This window comes from Patagioenas fasciata, chromosome 9 (assembly GCF_037038585.1).
Source record: "Patagioenas fasciata isolate bPatFas1 chromosome 9, bPatFas1.hap1, whole genome shotgun sequence".
In the NCBI taxonomy this organism is placed as follows: Eukaryota; Metazoa; Chordata; class Aves; order Columbiformes; family Columbidae; genus Patagioenas; species Patagioenas fasciata.
This window is the reverse complement of record NC_092528.1, coordinates 22044781-22064912: the sequence shown is the minus strand read 5'-3', so window position 1 is coordinate 22064912 and position 20132 is coordinate 22044781. Positions and strand designations below refer to the sequence as shown.

The 20132-nt window shown below is 40.3% G+C and overlaps 2 protein-coding genes across 5 annotated transcripts in view; one reads left to right on the top strand and one right to left on the bottom strand.

The window, feature by feature from the left end:
• The first annotated feature begins 2072 nt into the window (after positions 1-2072).
• Positions 2073-6423, top strand: DNAJC19 (DnaJ heat shock protein family (Hsp40) member C19). 3 transcript variants are annotated; one of them, XM_065844121.2, is made up of 6 exons: positions 2073-2206; positions 2685-2736; positions 3016-3089; positions 3443-3519; positions 4477-4547; positions 5714-6423. In XM_065844121.2, the coding sequence occupies exons 1-6, from the start codon at positions 2204-2206 to the stop codon at positions 5782-5784; spliced, it is 348 nt and encodes a 115-aa protein (XP_065700193.1). In that variant the 5' UTR covers positions 2073-2203; the 3' UTR covers positions 5785-6423. The 3 variants fall into 3 exon arrangements, with proteins under 3 accessions (XP_065700193.1, XP_065700194.1, XP_071668698.1); XM_065844122.2 differs by lacking the exon at positions 2685-2736 and having other exon boundaries at positions 2096-2206; XM_071812597.1 differs by lacking the exons at positions 2073-2206; positions 2685-2736 and adding an exon at positions 2491-2628.
• A 1380-nt stretch (positions 6424-7803) lies between these two features.
• FXR1 (FMR1 autosomal homolog 1) overlaps positions 7804-20132 on the bottom strand; it is a 34354-nt gene continuing 22025 nt past the window's right edge. Inside the window, exons 9-17 of one of the 2 annotated variants that reach the window (XM_065844119.2) lie at positions 19329-19407; positions 17558-17667; positions 16545-16631; positions 15609-15816; positions 13957-14160; positions 13079-13279; positions 12249-12329; positions 9717-9808; positions 7804-8822 (exon numbers count right to left, since the gene is read on the bottom strand). In XM_065844119.2, coding sequence (XP_065700191.1) covers positions 8652-8822; positions 9717-9808; positions 12249-12329; positions 13079-13279; positions 13957-14160; positions 15609-15816; positions 16545-16631; positions 17558-17667; positions 19329-19407 — 1233 coding nt within the window. In that variant the 3' untranslated portion in view covers positions 7804-8651. The remainder of the gene's footprint in view (positions 8823-9716; positions 9809-12248; positions 12330-13078; positions 13280-13956; positions 14161-15608; positions 15817-16544; positions 16632-17557; positions 17668-19328; positions 19408-20132) is intronic. The other variant, XM_065844120.2, reaches the window with a different exon arrangement.

Here is a 20132-nt window from a genome sequence, read left to right as displayed (position 1 = left end):
TGTGAGTAAAGCTACCAGTCCTTCTAAACAGGCACTAGGAAAATGAGGAAAGAAATAAAATTAAACTCCATTTCAGGATAGTTTTCTCAAGAAGGTAACCACAATCTGGATCTAGCAAAAGGCTCTGCCAAGTAGAAGAATTAAACCTAATGTAATTAATTACAGGGAAGAAGTCCCTGTAATTGGTTTAGATGAAATGAAAAATTAAAGACTAGTTATGCCCTGGTAAAGTCACTAACTTGCACAGTGATCCTGCCACTTTTCTGATAAAAAAAGGGACAAAAGGGAAACCATCTTAAAACCAAATCCACTCCTACATATGAGGAAACTCTAGTTGCCTATCAGGCCCACACATCTCTACAGCCTTTTCTTGTTCCCCCATAAAACAAACATCTAGTTGCTTGCCATTTGCTGGCTCCCCTTTCCATATTCAAAAAGGCCTCATAGGCTGACAGGAGTCTTGTGCTCTGCAATGAATGGATTTGGTTCCTTGATCAAGTATGAAAGTTTCCTTTTATTTCCATTTCATGAAATGCTTGTACAACAGTATAAGTGCCTTGACCAAAACCTTTCTTCTATCCTCTTTAAAAGGCAGTAGTTTATTTTCTTCTAGTGTTATTTAGATGACAGGGACGGAAAGAGACAGGAGACTACCTCCAAACTATCTCGGAAGATATTAAACCAGGCACTCGAAATTTTAGTGAAAAAAAGCACTCGGACTGAAATTTTGACGTATTCAAAGTGAACACAGAACTCACAGAAACTATACAGCAGCAAAGAGAAATTCTATCTTCTACTGCAAGAGCCAGCAAAATCGCAAGCTGCTCGGCCAACGATCAGCTCTCACGCTAAGCTGCTCACGTGAGGGCTTGTGAGTCCGAGGCCTTAAGCAACTACAAGCTGCTTTTGTTCACCAGGTTCTCCAGGAGCCCATGAGGGCATCAACACGTTCTACAAGCACAGAGGATGACACTAAAGCTTTTCATTCCTGCAAAGTAAGTACTGATCAGACAGCAGCATGTGGAGCTTTGAGTTGTGACGTGTTTGAGGCAGAATCTTAGGGCCAAAGGCTGGCATGGTCTCACTGCCGCGTTACTCAGTTTCCAAAACTGTGACTTCCAACTAGAACTAGAGACAGATGGACACTCGACTGTTGTGCTGCGTATGACACTGTATTTATTATTAATGGATGACACTATGTAAGTAATATCCAAGTACAAGAGCCAGGCCTGTAGTTCTCTCTCAGTTTTAGTAATCTCCAGCAATCAAATAACCAAACTTGTCCATCTGGAACTTGTGTCTGATGTGACATCAACATGGATGTCCGATGCGGCAGTACCCTGTGCTGACAGCTCAGCAGGGAGGGCTCCACTAGCACAGAAATGTTCAGGACAGGGCGGTTGTGCATGAAGGACACGGCGTCAGTGCACCAAGGACACAGTGTCAGTGCACCAAGGACACAGTGTCAGTGCACCAAGGACACAGTGTCAGTGCACCAAGGACACGGTGTGAGTGCACCAAGGGCAGAACGGAGGCAGCAAGACCACAGCTCATAGAAAAATGGGATGGTCAGAGAGGAGGAGCGAATTACTAGAATAAAAGATGAGAAAAATGGAAGAAAAACTACTTGTAAAAACCAAATCTGGTGTACAAGAAGGCTCTAGATCAGGAATTAAACCCCGCATTTGCATCAAGCATAAGATCTGTACTGTCATTTTGACATCACTGTGCTCTGTTCATCTGGCAGCAACTACCGGCCAAGGCAGAGGGGAAATCTGCCTCAGACTGATCTTTGCAAGACCCCCACCAGCGCCCCCTCCGTTCCGGACCGCTCCCCGCCGGCGGGCGGCCGGGCCTCGCACAGCACCGGAGGTCCCCGGCCGTCCCCGGGCCGAGGTGATGACTCTTTCCCTATTCGGGGCAGCTCCCTGCGGGCCGCTCCCGCTCCCGGCCTGCGCCCACCCCGCTGCTCCGCACCCCTCCCACCGTAGGCAGCACCCCCGGCCGGCTCTGCCCCCGGGCCCTGTCCCATCCCTGCCGCCCCGCCCGCTGTCCCGGGGCGGTGTCCGCAGCTCTCTCTCCCCGCCCCACGCCGCTTTACGACAGCCGGTGGCGGCTTTGCGGCCGGTCCCGGTGCCGTAAGGCGAGCCGGGGAGCTCCGCGAACAGAGCCCGGTGGTCGCCAGAGTGCGATCGGGGCGGCCATGGTGAGTGTGGGCGGGCGGGCCCGGCCCGGCGAGTTTCGCCGTAGGAGCTGGGGGCCACTTGTGTACGGGCCGGCGGCTCCCAAGCCTTTCTCCGGGCCGAGGAGCGCAGCTCGTCCTTGGCCCTGCCCGGCTGCCCTGGGCCGCGCGGGGCGGGTGCTGCCCGCACAGGCCGGAGCGGGGCCGCTGCCTCCCGCCCTGGCCCCGCTGCCCTCCGCCGGTAAGGCGGGGTCTCCCTCGCCCCGCACAGCTGGGGCTTCCCGCCCGACCCCCACCCTGCTGCCGGCAGCCCCTGCGCTGCATTGGCCGTGTCCCTGCGGGCACTCGGGGCAGCGTTGCCGAAGTAAATCCTCTTCTGGCTGCCTTTCCCCGTTCACATTGCTTTCTACGTATATACCAGTCTGACCCACTGTAGAGATTGCCGGGTGAGCTTTTTTCCTTTTCCTTTGGTAAACAAGTACTTTATGTCTTCCCTGTGTAGGCCAGTACAATGGTGGCGGTTGGTCTGACCATAGCGGCAGCTGGATTCGCAGGTTTGTAGATGATGGGAGGACACTGAACGCCCAGTTGTACTTATCCTTGCCTGCTTCAGTACTGGTGAATGTTAAGGGAGTTCAGTAGCTGATACAGGACAGACTTTCGGGAGAGCCTAAATTGAGAAACATAGTTCTATTTAAAGAGCGAAATTTTAACTTTTTAAATGTCCCTTAGAAGTTTATGCCACATTCTAATCCACAAGTTGCCAGTTGCACTGAATTGCTAAAGTTTTATGAAACTTTATACTTTCCTTGTTCAACACTGTTTTCTTTAAGGTCGCTATGCACTAAAAGCTATGAAGCAAATGGAGCCACAAGTAAAACAAGCGCTTCAGAGTCTATCAAAACCTGTAAGTTTCTGTTTTGTCTGTTGCCTCTTTTAAATAAAAAGTTTGCATGTTGAAATAACCACAGACAACTGTATAGCACAGTTGTATTTTCTTGTAATACTAAACACAATTTTGTCAGTAATAGAATGAATCTTGGTGATCCTGATGGTGGTTGGCTAATAGTGAATTTGTCTTGGCAAGTTCCAGTAGTCATTTAAATGGTACTCTATTTCAGCTGTATTTCATATTACAAGTGCAAAAGAAACTTTGTAGTATTACAGACTAAAAGCTCAGCAGCTACTAAAGCAATGAGTTGTTTTAACTGATAAAAGTAAAAATGAGTGTCTTTTAAAGTAACATGTTTTCTCTTTTAGGGTTTCAGTGGTTATTACAGAGGTGGATTTGAACCCAAAATGACTAAACGAGAAGCAGCTTTAATACTAGGAGTGAGGTAATAGGAAATTTATTAGAAATTAAAGTTAAAAGGAGGGTATGGTGTTATGTAGTTGCTGTCCTGGTTTGGAAAGGAGTTAATTCTCTGTGCTTAAGACTGTCCCATGTCCAGTTTCCCCTGGGGATGTCAGTGCCAAGGCGGGAAATAAGAAGCAGCCTTTCAGGATTTTCTGTACTTATTTGGGATTCTTTGCTGCATGTCAGCTTGCTTGAAACTAACTCGGATTGGACTTCTATACATCTGTAAATCCCTCACACATTCAAAAGCCATATGAATATGCCATTTTCAAGAAGCCTTGGTGTTTACTTGGTCTGGGGAGCACAGCTGTGGTGTTTGTTTGTGGTTCCTGTCACTGCTGGTGAATTTCAGGTAGATGCAGTGTGAGGGTGCTGCAAACCCACTTGTTGCAGGTGGAGTCAATTCATCATTTCTAGAGAATCTTAGGTATGAGTTTGGCAGCTGTTCCTGCTAATCCTTAAAGAGACTTAAGACCAAATACGAAAGTTTACCTAATAAGATACAGAAAAAGAACGACTTCTGTTTGAAGACAACTTCCAACTGTGAAGTTTGTATACAAACAGGTTTGGTATTGGGGTTTTTTTGTTGTTTGTTTTAAATAAATCAAGAGCAAATTTTATTTTATTTTTTCCTCCAACCTTTAAGAAGTTTCCCCAGTAAAAATGTTACAACATAGCTCTGTTTTCAGTCGTGTGAATGTCCCCTGCCATATTGCACTACTGTAGCACATCATCTTCAGCATAAAGGATTTTGGAAAAACCTTAGAAACCCTTTCCAGGATTTACCTGCTACACATCAGTTACAGGAAAAGAAAAACATACATGTAACCAAAGAGTTTATGGATAAGAAAGAGCGCTTGCTTGTTCTAAGACATCTTCTAAAGATCCAAGGTTGTTATGAGGTTCCCTTAAGTCAGTTTTTCTCTCTCTTTTAAAGCCCTACAGCAAACAGAAGTAAAATAAGAGAAGCTCACAGACGGATCATGCTTCTGAATCATCCAGATAAAGGCAAGTAAATTAAGTCATATTAATGAATACATGTTTTTAATGCAGATTAATACAACTGTGTAGGGAAGAAGTGTACCTCAGCTACCAAAAAGAAAACCCAGAAAACCCCAAAACAACAACAAAAAGACCAGAGTATATTTGTCTCCTTGATGTAACATGTGAATTTGGGTTCATTTGAATGCATTCGGAGATCACCATGAATGGCCAGTGTTGAGCCTTCTGTGTCTATTGAAGACACTAAATTATGAAATATTTCTGTTGGTGGTACTCTGAAGGCTCAGAATGTAGTTATGCTTAAAATTAATAACTTGAGGCATCTATACTTGTTATAATTTCTATTTACTTCAGTGAGTCAGAATCATGTGTTAGTGCTTGGCATTTAACTCTTTAATCCTCATTTAAAAGGTAAATATGGCATCCTTTAAAGTGGCTGTTGAACTTCATTTACTTTTATGCACCAAAATCCAAAATAATTATTTAGATATGCCTTTCATAGATAATACCTAGCAGAAGTTAATGTGAAAATTAACTTTAATGAATATATGCAGAACCTAAAAGACTGCTAGGTGCATTTAACCTGTTTTATGTGACCTCAACCAGTTAAGTTAAGATTCAAGTAAAGAGAGTAATTCTAGTACTAGTAAATGATACATGTGCTACAAATACACCCTACAGACCTTTGCACCTCATGGTCAGTTACAGTGCGTTTGCATTGTTGATTCTGTTTCAGTATCTTTGTAAATCATTTGTATGTCATGTTTGAAAACTGAGCCAGTCCATTGCCACAGCAGCAGTTGAGATGCTGGCCCTGAACTAGGGGGAAGGTCTGTCTGCAGGCTTGTTAGCTTCACACTGCTGTATTCACAACAAACTCCGTGCTAAGTCATTAGTGACCAATTCATTTCCAACTGATAAAACTGGAGGGAAAAACCCACTCCAATAAACTAAGAGCATCTGAACAGGAATGAGCTGCCTGCACGTGTACCTACTGCAGTGAATGTATGTGTAAGTTTACATGGCTTCAGTCATAATGCAGTTTGTTCTTTAATCTGAATTACTTTCAAACTATACTGTTTTTTTTTTTTTCCTGTGTACCGTGGCATTAACAACACAGAAAGAAAATGCTTCTTTTCATCTGATGTGACATGAGGTTATCTTTATTCTAGGTGGTTCTCCATATGTAGCAGCCAAAATCAATGAAGCTAAAGATTTACTGGAAGACCAAGCTAAAAAATGAGAGAGAGAAAAGCCCGGAGGGTTTGTCCATGCAAATGATTACTTTTGATAAATGGCTTAAGAAAAGTTCTAATGTCAGTCTTTGACTTAATATAAATGAAGCTGCAAATATGAATCCAGGGAGGTACTTCCCTCCCCGCTCACTTCTTAGGCACTTTTTGGGGAAATGTGTGAGGGAGCAAGGCATAAAAGCTTTTCTTCATAGCTGTTCTTTATAAAGCAGGAAAATCTGCCACTCAGAAATATTTTCAGTGTAAAAGAGTAATAAATTGGTTTGGCCAATGAATGTTAGCAGGTGCAGGTAGACTTACATGCCATTACCTAATTTTTGTTAAACTAGCTATGTTTAAAGTTAATGCCGCTGTTCTTTCATATGCCAAAGGTAGCACGATGAATTGGTTTGGGGGGGATGGAAAGAAATCAAGAGGATTTATTTGACAGCAAGAACTGGGACAGATGTGTGTTTGTCTCTGACTGAAGAAATAAAGTATAGGAAACAACGTACTCCGTTGTCTTCGCCTTGTGAAGAACAAGGTTGGTTGAGCTGTTACTGATGGGTCTGGAATGTCTGGGATTTTTAGTAACTTTCAATTTTTAATTGATTTTATAGAATTTAATAAATTCCAAGTTTGTAATTTAAGTATTGTAATTTTATACATTATCTTACGCTATGAAGGTAGAACTCGCATAATAAGGTTTGCGTTTATAGTCATTAGGAAAGAGGAACTCTTACACAGACCACTGAAGATACCCGAGCTGGACTTATTGTGCTGCGTGAAGCTTCGTGTACCCCAGCAGTGTCCTTGTAAGTATCTGAATTGGGGCCAGAGAGTTTGCTCATACTCCAAGAATTGTGCCAGTCTTTCTGCAACTACGGGAAAGCTGGTGTATGGCACATGTATGAGCTAACACCCATCTTTTCACAAATACAATGGATTTCAGGGCTTTAATTTTTTTCCAGAACTAAGCCACCTGTACTTCAGAGTGGTGTGAGCAGTCCTGCACTCTGTGTGAGCGCTGGTTGCTATGTCGCTGTGTTTATGTAGACTAGTTACAGGCCGTTAGTATTACCAGAGTGACAGTAAGGAGGAGTTCCATACCTTAAGAAAAAAGGATCTCATCAGTAACAGGAATATGAAATAGAAGATGTTTAGAACCTACATATTTAGAAAGACAGGTAACTTTACTACAGAATTTAAAGTGGGGTGAAAAAGCTGCTGGAACATCACCATGCAGCAGTTCCAGAGTGCACGTTTCTAGCCAGATGCGGTTTTTTCCCTGCCAAATACTGACTTTCCAAATGTAACTTCCCCGCCCCCCTTTCCCTGTTTTCCAAATTTTCTCCGCTCTGGTGGCTGCCTTATCAGTTGAGATACTTGTGCATACTTCAGAGTTCTAACATTTTAACTGTTTGCTGTCCAGGAGGGAGCACTGTCAAAGGGCGTCAACATTTAAGTCACATTACAAACTGCACATCTCCTTAAATGAAATACATACCAGACCCAGCCGTACAGCTCTGCTGTAGCTGTAACAGGTAGAGCAGCTGCAGTCATGGGTGGTTCCAGGGACTTGGTTTTATCCTTGCTCACTTTTGATGAAATCAGGTAAGACCATTTTTTTTGTTTCAAGTCAGCACAACTTCAGCACTACCAGTTTGCTCCAGTTTCTTTCAAGATCTCCTTGCTACCCAGGTGTTTTTCTGCTTCATTGCTCATGTGCCTGAAGAGATGGGTTAGTGTGTCATGCTTCTAAGTTCCCTATCAAAAACTACATCTGCATTAATTTCTATATATGTTAGTCAAGTTAGGCAATTCTCCAAGATAAGTCTGGCTTTAGACTTGATAACTGATGTTTTATATCATCACCTTAAAGAATGGAAGGTTAGCATGGTAGAATTCTGACTCTTACGAAAGAGTTAAAGGTTCAAGCTGCCTTGCGAGTAAGTTTCAATTGTTAGTGTTAACAGCTTGAAAAGCTTAAAGTCAATAGTAATTTAAATTTGATAGAAACAGTCAACAGATGGAAGATCAAAGTTTATTTTCTTTTACTACCAGCATACAAAAAAAACATATTGCACATCAAACAACCAAAACAAAAATAAAAATACTCTACTAAGGACTAACATATGTAGTTTATACAGAATAAACTTTCTGGAAATTGATCTTTTCAGTAGTTCAGGTTATGTCTTAATGGACATGACTAATTCAGCTTAGTGTTAACTAAAGCTATGTTTGATTTTTAAATACTGTACAGTTTAATAAATAAACCAAACAAAGCCTCAATGTAGAACAGTCACTGCCAATGTCACCCAGTATCCCTGCAGATTATGAGAATTTAACAAATGTATTCCAGTGGTCTGCAGATTTTTCCTCTACATACAGCATTTAAAAAACATGTATTAAAACAGACCAGTTTCCAGACTAAACTAATGGAGAAATTACATTTCAGTGCAAAATATTTTAGACTGCATTTCTTTCTAGTATTCCTCAGGTGAAGAAGTGGTTGCATATTATTAAAAATGTAACAAAAGCAGCTAATGCTTTCATAAAGAGTATTATGTTAGGGATCCCCCTCACATCTTTGCCATATTTTGAAAACAAAATAACATTTCCTATAGCCAGCAATTTTGTTTATTTAAATGTTACATATACTATCTCAAGGCACATCTGATGATATATTTATAACACAGTAGGTGTCAAAGTATGTTTAACATATGATTTTTTCAGGATCCCTCCCCTTTCTGTATTCCAAAATGGAGGAACTGAAAGTGCGGTGTCAAGACTGGCGATCCATATTCTATCTTTGGCAAGCTTATACAAGCACTATTTTAAATGTAATGTAAAAGAACTGTAAACTAGGAACTTCAGTTTATGAAACACCATTCAGCACTGCTTCTTCCTGATTATTCCCATCCTCTTGAACAGTAACTTTCTTCTCATCAGGACTGTGCTGTACTTTAGAAGGCTCATCCCCAGAAGTCGTAGCAGGACCATTCACTGCTTTTTCGGAAGGGCTGTTTTCATCAATCGCATCTTTTGCCTTACAAAGCAGAAACAGGATAATATTAAAAATTCTGTAAAAATATACAGAGTGCAATCTAAATATCCCCCTGGCTCACACAGCAATTTTGCAAAAGGAAACCCCTCTTGTCTGTGTGTGCCCATATCCTGTCATTTAGTGTCCTGTCACTTGCCTTGTCATTTATACAGTATTTCTGTATCAGACACTTTGCAAGACATCATGCCGGGGCCACATCAGACAGCACAGCCCCAGCACAGCCAGACTGCTTTATTTCACAATTTCTATTTCTCTGAGCCAATCGGGAAATTATCTGAAAAGCTGAATTTTACACCGCTTTCAAAGTCTGTAGTAAGATCAGAGTTTGTTAATCCTACAGCAATGGATCTTCCTTCTTTTGCTGAACTCAGACATAACTTGTGGCAGTAAGTTCAGTGTTAGCCTACAAGTAAAGGGATTCTGCTTTATTCAGTTCTGAATATTATTTTTTGTATGGAATGTCACTCTTTTATCCTTTAAGGAGAACAGATCTCAAATCTACAATTTTTGTAACAGTTTGTACAAGTCACTAAACGTGCTACCTAGTACCCTCTAGTGTCTTAAGGATTAACTCTTGAGACTCATCCATGGATAATTTTCACTAATGTAGCATTACATAATAGAGTGCAAGTGTAACATTTTAAAAGGCATGAAGACTTAATGTGAGCATTACACTGGTCAACAAAGCCTGCAATGACAGTCTACAAGTCAGTGTCAGTTCTACTTGCTCTGGGCCATTTTGGCTTTTAATGAATTACTCTTTAACTCAAGCATTTGTAGTCAAAGGAGGGTGATATAAATGAAGCATTCCTTTACTGTTTGCTGCAAGGGAGGAGAAAAAAGGAAACATACATTAAAAAATATGTATCTTCTTACCGTTTCTTTCTTGGTTTTGGCTAGTGTCTCCTTTGGAGGGTTTCTCTGTCTACTTTGAGATTCAGCTCGTGATATATAGTCAGCTACTGTTACTGTTCAAGGAAAAAAATTACAGTGATGCTCACATCAGAAGTCTAATTCAGCATTAAGCTTCACATGTCTTTTCTGTACAAGTTATGCTCTAACTGGGAGATATCTCACAAAAGGCCTTCACACTTACAGGTATCAACTACAGAGCAAGGATCAATTTACTTCTGCTAAATACAGTTTTTAGTAAAACGAGTGGATACATGATGATCTGAATGTGGAATCTTAAAGTTAATTTAATGGTAATTTTGGTCCAATTGTAAATTTTACTGGAAAACAAGGGCTTTCTGTTGTGGGTTTGAAGGGATCAGACTGCAGGTTCTTTAAACTACAGCCTGTGTTTGTCATTGGGTTTTTACTACCTTGAGTAGTGAGGAATTTCACACTAATAGAATGAAGGTAAAATACGAAGAGAATTGGGGGAGGGTGAGAGTATGGCATGACTTACAATAAAGCCGCATTCAAATCTTTGTTACTTCATGAAGCAACTGGTAGGGAAACTCGCCCTCCTCCTGGTATTCAAAGTGCAATCCACAGAGTGGGCTCTGCCGCGGGGTGTACAGAGCCCTGGGGACGAGCGAGCCCCTCGGCACCGCTACGGCTCCGCTGGCTGGGGCTGCCCACGGGTTCTGACCTCAGCTCTTCTCACACCCCCTCAGCACATGCTCCTGGAGCCTGGTTTTGTCTTATCCAGCCCTCTTGTAACCACACCAACTGAGAGTCAGTTCTGTCTTCAGAATACATAGTACTACAGATTTAAATATACACTTGGATCTTTGATGAGCTGAAGCACATTAGAGTAGACAAGCATTCTCTATTGAACAGAACAGTCAATGATATTTAGTATATATCATGCATCCAGGTGAACTATTTTTCTGGGTTTAACAGCGGTTGTGTGTGAAACCTACATGGGAATAGGAAGTACAGCACAGGAGTTTTATGTTAGAGGAACTGGACATGTTACACATGGGTCCTTGCATAATTGTAAAGACAAGTGTGTTTCTGCACAAGGAGACTTATTTCTTTAAAATGAGGTTCTGTAGCCAACTCCTCTAATGTCAAGGTGAAGCATGTTTTATGCAGAGTGTAAGACACCCATTCTTAATATTCATATATGTATTAGGAACCCTGAATGTAGAGCAATGTAAATCAAATAATACAAGTAAATGACTGAAGTACACTGTTAGCATTGGGGGAGGGGTAGGAGCTCCTTCCATCTTAATTTCACTCACTACACACTTAGTATGTATTTATGAAGAAACTAAATTATTAGAGTATTTTTCACAAGGACAGTGTAACTCCCTATCAATGCTCTTCCTGTTGCATTTAAAAATATTTATTATGCAAACTGAAGATGAAATCCCAAACAGAGACATCAGCAGGAAAAAACACCCAACAAATCTTGTTTGGGAAATTTTGTTTTGTTCTTAGAATACTTAGATAAGAAATACAAAAATACCACCGCTTTTGTAGAGATGACTAACATCTTTTGATGTTGAAATTAGCTTCTAAGAAGTAAAAGCTGAAATCTTTTTTTTACTTTTTCCACCAGTTTATAAATTCATCTCACTGTTAGAAAATTGGAATGTTCAGAAGTAATGAATTACTTTGGTGTGGTGTTTTGGTTGGTGTTTTTTTGTTTGGTTGGTTTTGGATTTTGTAGTTAGTTTGTTTCGGGGGAAGGGGACAAGGTATCTTTGCCCAAGTTTCAATTATTGTAATGCAAATGCTGTATGAGCACCATATATATAATATAAGGAAGACAAATCTGAGTGCAATTTTGAGCCTGTCGATCCGGAAGACCTTCTGTTACTATCTTAACGCCATGTACGCACGAGCATGTTCTAAACAAGGCATTCTACTGAAAATCAGCTAGTTCACCTTTAACATTTCAAGTGTTAGTACACACAGAAGAAATGCAACAAGCCACAACAACAAAAGATTGGAAGCATGCAATTCCATTTCAATTCCTCCTCCTTCCCACCCCTCCACTTAGGGCCGGGCAGACCCCTGGAGCTCCCCCCGCGCTCCAGCAGCCCCCGCCTGCCCGGCCAGCGTTCGGCTCCTGGGCCCGCGCTGGAGGCTTGTGGCACATTCAATGCGAGCGCACGGATGCAAGTGAGTGCGGATCATGAACCTTCACGTTTGTCCTGATCCTGGACCACGGAAGGCAACAGCTGTTTGGCTGCTGACTTCAGTGAGAACAGGATCGGCAGCGTAACTCGTACGTCCAAGCAGAAAGTTAGACATTATAAATTAGTTTCATTAGGCAGATTAAGAACTTTTATAAGTTCTCCTAGTAGAAGAAATGCCTTTCATCTTTATCCAGTAGTCTTATTAGTCATTGAGTAACCTTTTTGTATTATGCAGCTATATGTAAAACAGCAGACACAACATTCTCTCATGCTTTTGACCTGAGATGACCCCCAGCTCCACTCCAATTACCTGGCTGTCTATCTTCTGCCTGACCCCTGAAGCGACGCCTGCGGCTACGATTGCGTCGCTGGGGTTTTTTGTCACTATCATCTGCAATTGCAAAGTTTACCATGAACTATTTCTGATGATAAAAGAAATAAGTTCTTCAGCAGTTTCAGCATGGAGCATTTAAAATTGCTTCTGTTAAAGAGACAGGCTAAATAAGACAGGCTGAAAGATAAACAATTTTATACTGAAAGCATACACAATAATGCAGAAACTATAGTTTACTTTTTTTTTGCTCTTGGCTCATTAAAACATTTAGGCATATGCTTAATGACCTCAGATTTCATTTATTAAATAAGTAACGATATGTCAAATTTTAGCCACATAACCCATGAGTTTTTTTTCCTACATTATGAAGCAACATATATTCTTGTCCCAGTGAGTACCAAGAGAATTTACTGAGGGAAAGTACTTCAGCAGAAGCTGGGTAGAGACAAATTAACAGCTACTTAAGTAGCTTTCCCACACTGAGACTGAGGTTAGCGAGGACAAACAGAAAGCTGCTCCAACAGCACCATTTCCATGAAAACAGCAGTACCAATGGGAAACAACAAGTTAGTCTTTGGTGTCTCCATCAGACAGTTTTTACAAAAGAGACATACAAAAATACTAGTGGAGCTCAGTAAACAGGAGATTCCATGGCAGAGCCATGGAGGAAATCTTTCATGAATCAGACAGCAGCCTTTCACAGAACAATTCGTCACTAACAAAAATGAACAACTTTCACTACACTTACACGGACAACACATTTTTTCTCAGCTTGTTCTGGGACTGTCATCCCACTGTTTACATACCTAAACCATTCTCATTAACAGAAGCTGTATCAGACTCTGTCATTCCATCCATAAGAACAGCATCTTCATCGGTCCTTCGCCTGCGTGACCTCCTGCGCCGGTTGCTACTGTGGTGAGATTCGCTCGCATCAGTATCCACCGTCTGGTCTGACTCTGTGTTATCAAGCAAGCTGTAAGGGTTGCTGTCCGGATCTTTAAGCACTAAACAAACAAAAAAGTTTCCAACTAAGACACTGGAGTGACATATAATTTAATTTCCAGCCTGACTTACATCTGTGTTTGAAAGTTTCAAAATCTAAAGCAACCTTACAAGGTGTAATGCACAGAACTACAGTGTTGATGATTTCATACTGGTTCTGGTTCCTCTCTGACTCTAACCCAACAGTCAGTATTCTGCAGCACCACAACAGGCACTTGTGCTATTTTATCAAAAGATTTCCAAGGTAATATTTAGAGAACCTTTCCTCAAACTCACTAAATGTGTAAAATACACCTTCCAATTCAGAGCAGCATGGTGCTTCTGACACTGCTGAAGTGTTGCGGATTAGCACAGTCAAATTCTGATAAAACATGAGATAACTTCCATTCTACACCACCTCCGCTCTTTCTAAACATAAGCCTAACTCAGAAGACAACTATAGAGATCACGCTGAAGATTTATAACCTTTTGTATCATTATTATGTGTGAGGAACAAAATGAAGATCATAGTGAAAGAGAACATAAATAGAAATCTAACGAAATAGTATACAGCAAGGAATGGTAACACAACTCTACTGAAATGCCAGAGCAAAAATGGAGTACTTCAAAACAGTCAGAGGTTATACAGAAAATTGCCAGGAACAAAAACTAAATTCCAAATACATTTGAAACACAGTACCAGAGCTAATGGATGACTTGCCACCACGAGGTCCACCACGCCCACGGCCTCCGGAGACACTACGGCCTCGGCCTCCAGGACGTCGCCTGTTGTCACGCTGATGTCGGCTTTCTCTGTCATCTTCTCCTGCCAAGGACCAGTCACTAAGTTCATCTTTTCTCTCAGATTCTGTTTCAGAGGGATTAGAGAGCTCGGAGTTTGTACCTTGTACGAGAAGAAAAAGAAAACTGGAAATGAATATCAAATTTGGGATTATATTCTGGTCTCATATTCTCACAGAAGTCTTGCAATCAGCATAGCTGGCTGGTTATATATATACATTAAATACAAAAATTAAATAAATTAATTAATATATACATATAAAAGTACATAAATGTATGTATAATTACACACATAGTCACATATAAAAATACATGCGCATGTAAAATACAGCGGAAGTTATCACCACTTCTATGATTCTCAACCTAAATTTGTAATAAGAAATAAGGGCTCAAAGATGACCAAACCCGTATTTTCTGGAGACAGAAAAATGTCGGATCCTCCCTGTGGGTACACCCTGCAGGCCTCTGCTGCAGTTTCCAGGCAACTTCTCTGAAATTCCCAAAGACAACTCTGCCACCCTATAGCCGATGGCTGTTGCTAAGCAACCCCTTCTGGCTGTTGTGATGCTGCCCAAACCATTTAACTGTTTCTGTTAAACAGCACCCACAACATCGCACCCTCTCTGAACTACCCAAATCCCCACTACCTCTTACTACTTACAAATTCAACACCTACTGTTTATTTTAAGCACCCAGGAACCCTCCTTAGTAACCACTGTGGGATAAAGATAACCTGTGTGATTCTAACATGCGATTCTTGTTATTCTGGGGAATGATCCTGGCAGCTGTGGGCAGGTGGAAACTGAAATCTCAAAGAACAACACGTCTGATTTTGTAACGGAAGTGAGCTACATGTAGGTAATCAAGAGTAATTTACTGCATTGAATAAATAATTGTGGTTTGGTTTTTCTTCTGTTCACTGGGGCGCCTATGCTTCTTTGTGAAATCATCTCTATTGACATGCAGACTGTCTCCATCCTGGGAGCTGCTGCCGAGCACGGGGGAGATGCGCACACCTCTCGGGAACTCAGTAGCAGTTCCCTGTTCATCTAAAAATACATCAGAATATCTCACTACATCTTAAACAAAACCAGTTAGTTCCTGACCACATTAAAAAAAACAAAACAGGATTTTGTGCTGTCTCCATTTTTAATTATATTGCTTTACTTTTCAAAAATACTTATAAATAGCTATGACCAAGACAAGTGTTTTTCCTTCTCTTCAGTCAAAACAGACAATGCTAATTCCAGATTTTATTTTTTTACTTCAGCCTCTTGAAGAGTATGTGTAGCTCTTTCTCTTTCCCAGCTTTGTATGCTTTAACTACTACTGTTGAAGGGTAAAATCCTACCAAAGTTCAGTTTGCTCATTTCTTCAATTTAGAACTTAACTTCAACAAGAAGGTAAATCTAATTAGGTATTTTGAGCTATGTAAAAAAAAAAAAAGGCAATTCTACGTTTTCAACCCTGCATTCACTCTACTATACGGAACACAAAGAAATTCCAGAGACAGTTCTGGATTCAGAAGTGCAGATGCTCCAGAAAACTCACCGTAACCAGATGTGTAATTGGGGCCCCTGCGGCCTCTCCCTCTGCCGCTGTAGGACCTGGAGCCCTGCACTGAGGACAGGGTGCTCTCATCAGTCGTGTAACCCTTTTCTTTTTCAGGAGCTCTAGCGGAAGAAGGTCTGAAACCCATCCCAATCTGACGCAACTGTTCATCAATCTGGAGCCTCTCCAGTCTGAGTTGTTCTACCTCCTACATAAAAGGAAAAAAAAAAAAATTGCTGGTAAAAATTGTTCTTTTCCCTCACAAAGTCACCTTAAAAACCAGCATTCCTGTAGGAGAGTTAACACCACCTTGAAAATGACTGGAAATAACAGAATTCAGCTACGAGTTCTGCAATCTCCAAGTTTTGGAAGAAAGCGAAAACCTTCCTTTTGAATCACCAGCTGAATGATTGTTTTTAAGACTATTATTACCTTTCTTAATTACGCTTCACCACGTTTTCTCATCAAGTTTTAAAAAAGCAAACTGACAAAGTAACATGATTCAAATACACTTATTATTTCTGGTAAGTCAACACCACAACTCCATGCAAAGCCAACCAATCCAAATGGAGAAGTGTTCTAACACCACACAGTATTAGTGTGTTACTGTTAGAAATTCCATCCTACCACAACAGTATATTAACATCAGAACAACTGAACACTAACATAGACAAAAAATGTGTGTTACTTCCCAAATGCCCCGCACAGCGTTGTTCTTTGCCGTCCAATCCTTTCCACACCAACAGGACTAAGTACCCATGACAATGTATTTAAAGGCTGACACCAAACCTATGGGCAAGGGGTGGGTTCAAGGCACCAAATCCTAAATCCCAATACACAGGTTATCAACTGCAAATCCCACAAAGTTGTACTCAAAAACTGTGTTACTTCAACCAAAGCTTCCTCTACAGATTCTTTCTTCTGAAATGCACTTACCTTTAGATACGCGATGTGGTATTCTAAAAGGACTTGGACATTTCCAATGCTTTCTTTAGTACCAACAAATACAAATGGTACCATTCCCTATAAAAACAAGATGTCAGATCTTATTTTCAAGAAGAATGTTATCATAAAACAATACTTTCTGTTTAATTATTAAAAAAACTGTTTAAATTACAGAAGTGAGCTAAACAGCAAAGACAGTAACTGGGCCTTGGGCTGCAAAGATGCACTAGAAATAACTCAGACCAGGGTGAGGGGAAGGGATTATACATTCCAGACTTCAGGCTGTCCAGCTTCCCCAACAACCTGTTCTGACGGTGGCGGTAACCTGAAGTACAGCGTTTGCTTTACCCCCACAACACAACTGCTGTGTGTGTTCATCACAGCGGGGGTGTAGAAGCATCCACAGTTTACCAAGAAGTGTCCAGTGGTTAAACTGAACCAACTTTACAGGAAAAAGCACCCTTAGAAGAGTTTTATTTTATGTTATCTTATATTTAAAATAAATGAATGCTATTAAGAATATCAATCCCAAATAATTATACATATAAGACAAAGTACATATAGGACAGCAGCAAAAACCTTTCCTCATTTGTTTCATATAGAATTTACTGCAAGACACCAGGCTGAAAAAGACTTAAAAACTACTCTCTCTATATCCACAGAGAAGTTATAAAACTGGTTTTGTTAGATAATCCACAAGCACGTATCTTAGAAAACCACCCCAATCCCAGACGCCAGAGTTTTGTAACGTGGACGCTTCCACCACTGCAGGCTGGCCATGGAAAAGGGGCATGCAGACCACAAAGGCTGTATTTATAAACTGTAATGACAGAGAGATGAAATAGTGGCCCCATTCTGTAAGGTACCACTTCCACTCATTTGAGTCATGCCCCAGAAGTTCTCACTTTCTGCACATTCTCCTACATATTCTTTGTTAAAAGATTCAATTTAGCTGTCTTCGAAAATAAAAACCTAATCACAGGAAGAAGGAATAAAGTACTTACATCTTCGCGGGGCAGTTTATTTTCGTTGTCTCCTTCAATTCTCACCCTGACGACTCCAGACTTGTCTACAATCTCCTGAATCACTTTTCCATTTTTTCCAATAACTTTTCCTTCAGAGGGCAAGAACGGTTAATTTCGCAACCGCATGCAAAATATTTTAACAGGTTTCTTCGGATTTCAAGTTACTTGTAACATAATTGTAACAATCACCTGACTCTCTTTTATGGTTCACTTTTTTCAAGGTTTTCTCCTACTTCACAGAACTACAAAAAACCCTAAGAAAAGCCCACATTGTGCCAGCAGAGGTGAAAACTTCCCCAATCAAACTATCCATCTGCATAGAATGACAAGTATTGATGAAAATCACCACTACACAAAAGTTTCACATGGACCCTAAGAGTGAAATGGCACAAACATGAGTACTACCTGCACTCCCTATATTACCTTTAAAGTATTTATTTTAAGGTCATGTGTGGGATCTAAACCAAAAGGTTCTTTCAAACTTGTATGTTTAAATCTCAAAAATAAGTGATTCCTTTGCTCCCTTACAAAAGGATTTCAGCTCCTCCTTGACCTAAAGTCATGTGGAAACACTTCTTCATCCCAGCTACAGCTATCTGGCACTTCAAAACATTTATGTTATGAGTAAAGGAAGGCAGAATCTCCAAAAAAAAGGGTGTAAGAGCCAAAAGTGTGTGAGAGAATATTCCAAAAGGACCATTCTTTACAGCAGATATCACCATGACAGAAAGTGCAAAAAGCATTTAAAATGGTATCATTTCATCAACAGTTCAAGTAGCTCAGCGCTGTTTTTTTGTGGTTTTTTTGTCTTAAGCCCATGCTACAGCTAATCATTCTGTATGCCTACAACTTCATTTAGCAGTGATCATGTTACTACTATTACTACAATAAACAACACTCATTATAAACATTCTATGGATATCTATGGATAATCATTAGCCAGTATTTGGGAAAAAGTCTCCAGTCCAAGGAGCCCCAGTGGCCAAAACCAGCAGTTCAGCAGGTGGCTCTTGGTACAGAAAGCAGCACCCCGGGAAAACATGGCATCTTCAACTTGAGTCACTAATGATCACTGTACTTAGTTTAACTTGGCTGTCTTTGTAAAGTGTGGTGAAATATGTCTGCTTACATATATGACCATAGGTGATTTGGGCAAGATGTCTGCTTTTATAATAAATTGGTATTTTAACTATTTAAAAGCAGCACTTTCAGGTAAATGCACTACTATGATGAGTTACATGATTCCTACGTGGGTGTTATTCACATCAGTTAGAACACTACCCAAATCTGCAATTTGTAAAAAAATTATATTTAGCCACATTCCTAGGTTCAGCTAGGTTTGCTGAATGAGATCATACAAAAAAGTGTTCATGAACAAGTTAACAATCCATTTGCTGAACGTTAGAACAAGCTTTAACATTTGGTAGATGAGAGAATCATCAAGTTGCATCAGATACATAATTTGCAGAGGTCTTATTAAAGAATAAGAAACTAACAAAATGCTACACCTCAGAATCCTTTCAGTTGGAAGAGACCCTCAGGATCATCAAGTCCAATCACAGCCTAACTCCAGCACTAAACCATGTCCCTAAGAACCTCGTCTAAACACCTTTAAAACCCCTCCAGGGCTGGTGACTCCACCACTGCCCTGGGCAGCCTGTTCCAATGCCTGACAACCCTTTCTGTGAAGAATGTTTTCCTAATATCCAATCTAACCCCAAGTTTTCAAGTTCCAGCAGTTATTACATACCAACAAGATTTCTGGGAACTTGAATAAAATCCTCTACGAATTCCAAGTAACTTCTGGCCTTTTTTACTGCATCGGCAGTCTGGAAATGAATTGGAAGAGAAAAAAAAGGTTTGTGATTGTAAGATGTTAAAAATAAAACTTTGTAGCAACAGCTGCAAGCTTTCCAAACATTAATCTTATTTTCAAAAAGAGAAAAACAGAGAAAAGATTAATCTAGTTTTGAAGTATATGCTAAAGAAATAATTGAGTAAAACACCCAGAAACAAAATTCAGTAGCATAGCATCAGTAATGAATAAAGCAACTTTTTCTCCAAAATCGAAACACATTTTTCAAATCTATAATCCATTAAAAAAATAATCAATATAACAATTATCACAAAGATTCTGTACTGAAAATGAATACATTTCTAAGTGGTCCTACCAGCATTTACAAAAACTTCAGCTTATAGGAATTCAATGTTAAAAAAACCTTTAGATAATGCATCTCATCTCACCTGACTCTGCAGTGTATTAGTTATATGACTATTATTAGATGAACAAGCCATAAACCGATAGTTTAGTCTCTGCATTTTCCTCTGAACTTCTTCAGAAACACCCAGTTCTTCTCAACAGAAACTGTGCTATCATTGATACTGTCAGCAATGTTAACTTATTTTGTCATTGTTAATGCCATTTTTAATGTATAATATGGCATTACATTTCCCAGAAGGTCACATGGAAAAATGGCAAAGGAGAATATGAATTTTAGACTTGTTTGTCTCTTGACAGTAATTGAAGATTATGTCATCACATGTCCAAGGTAGA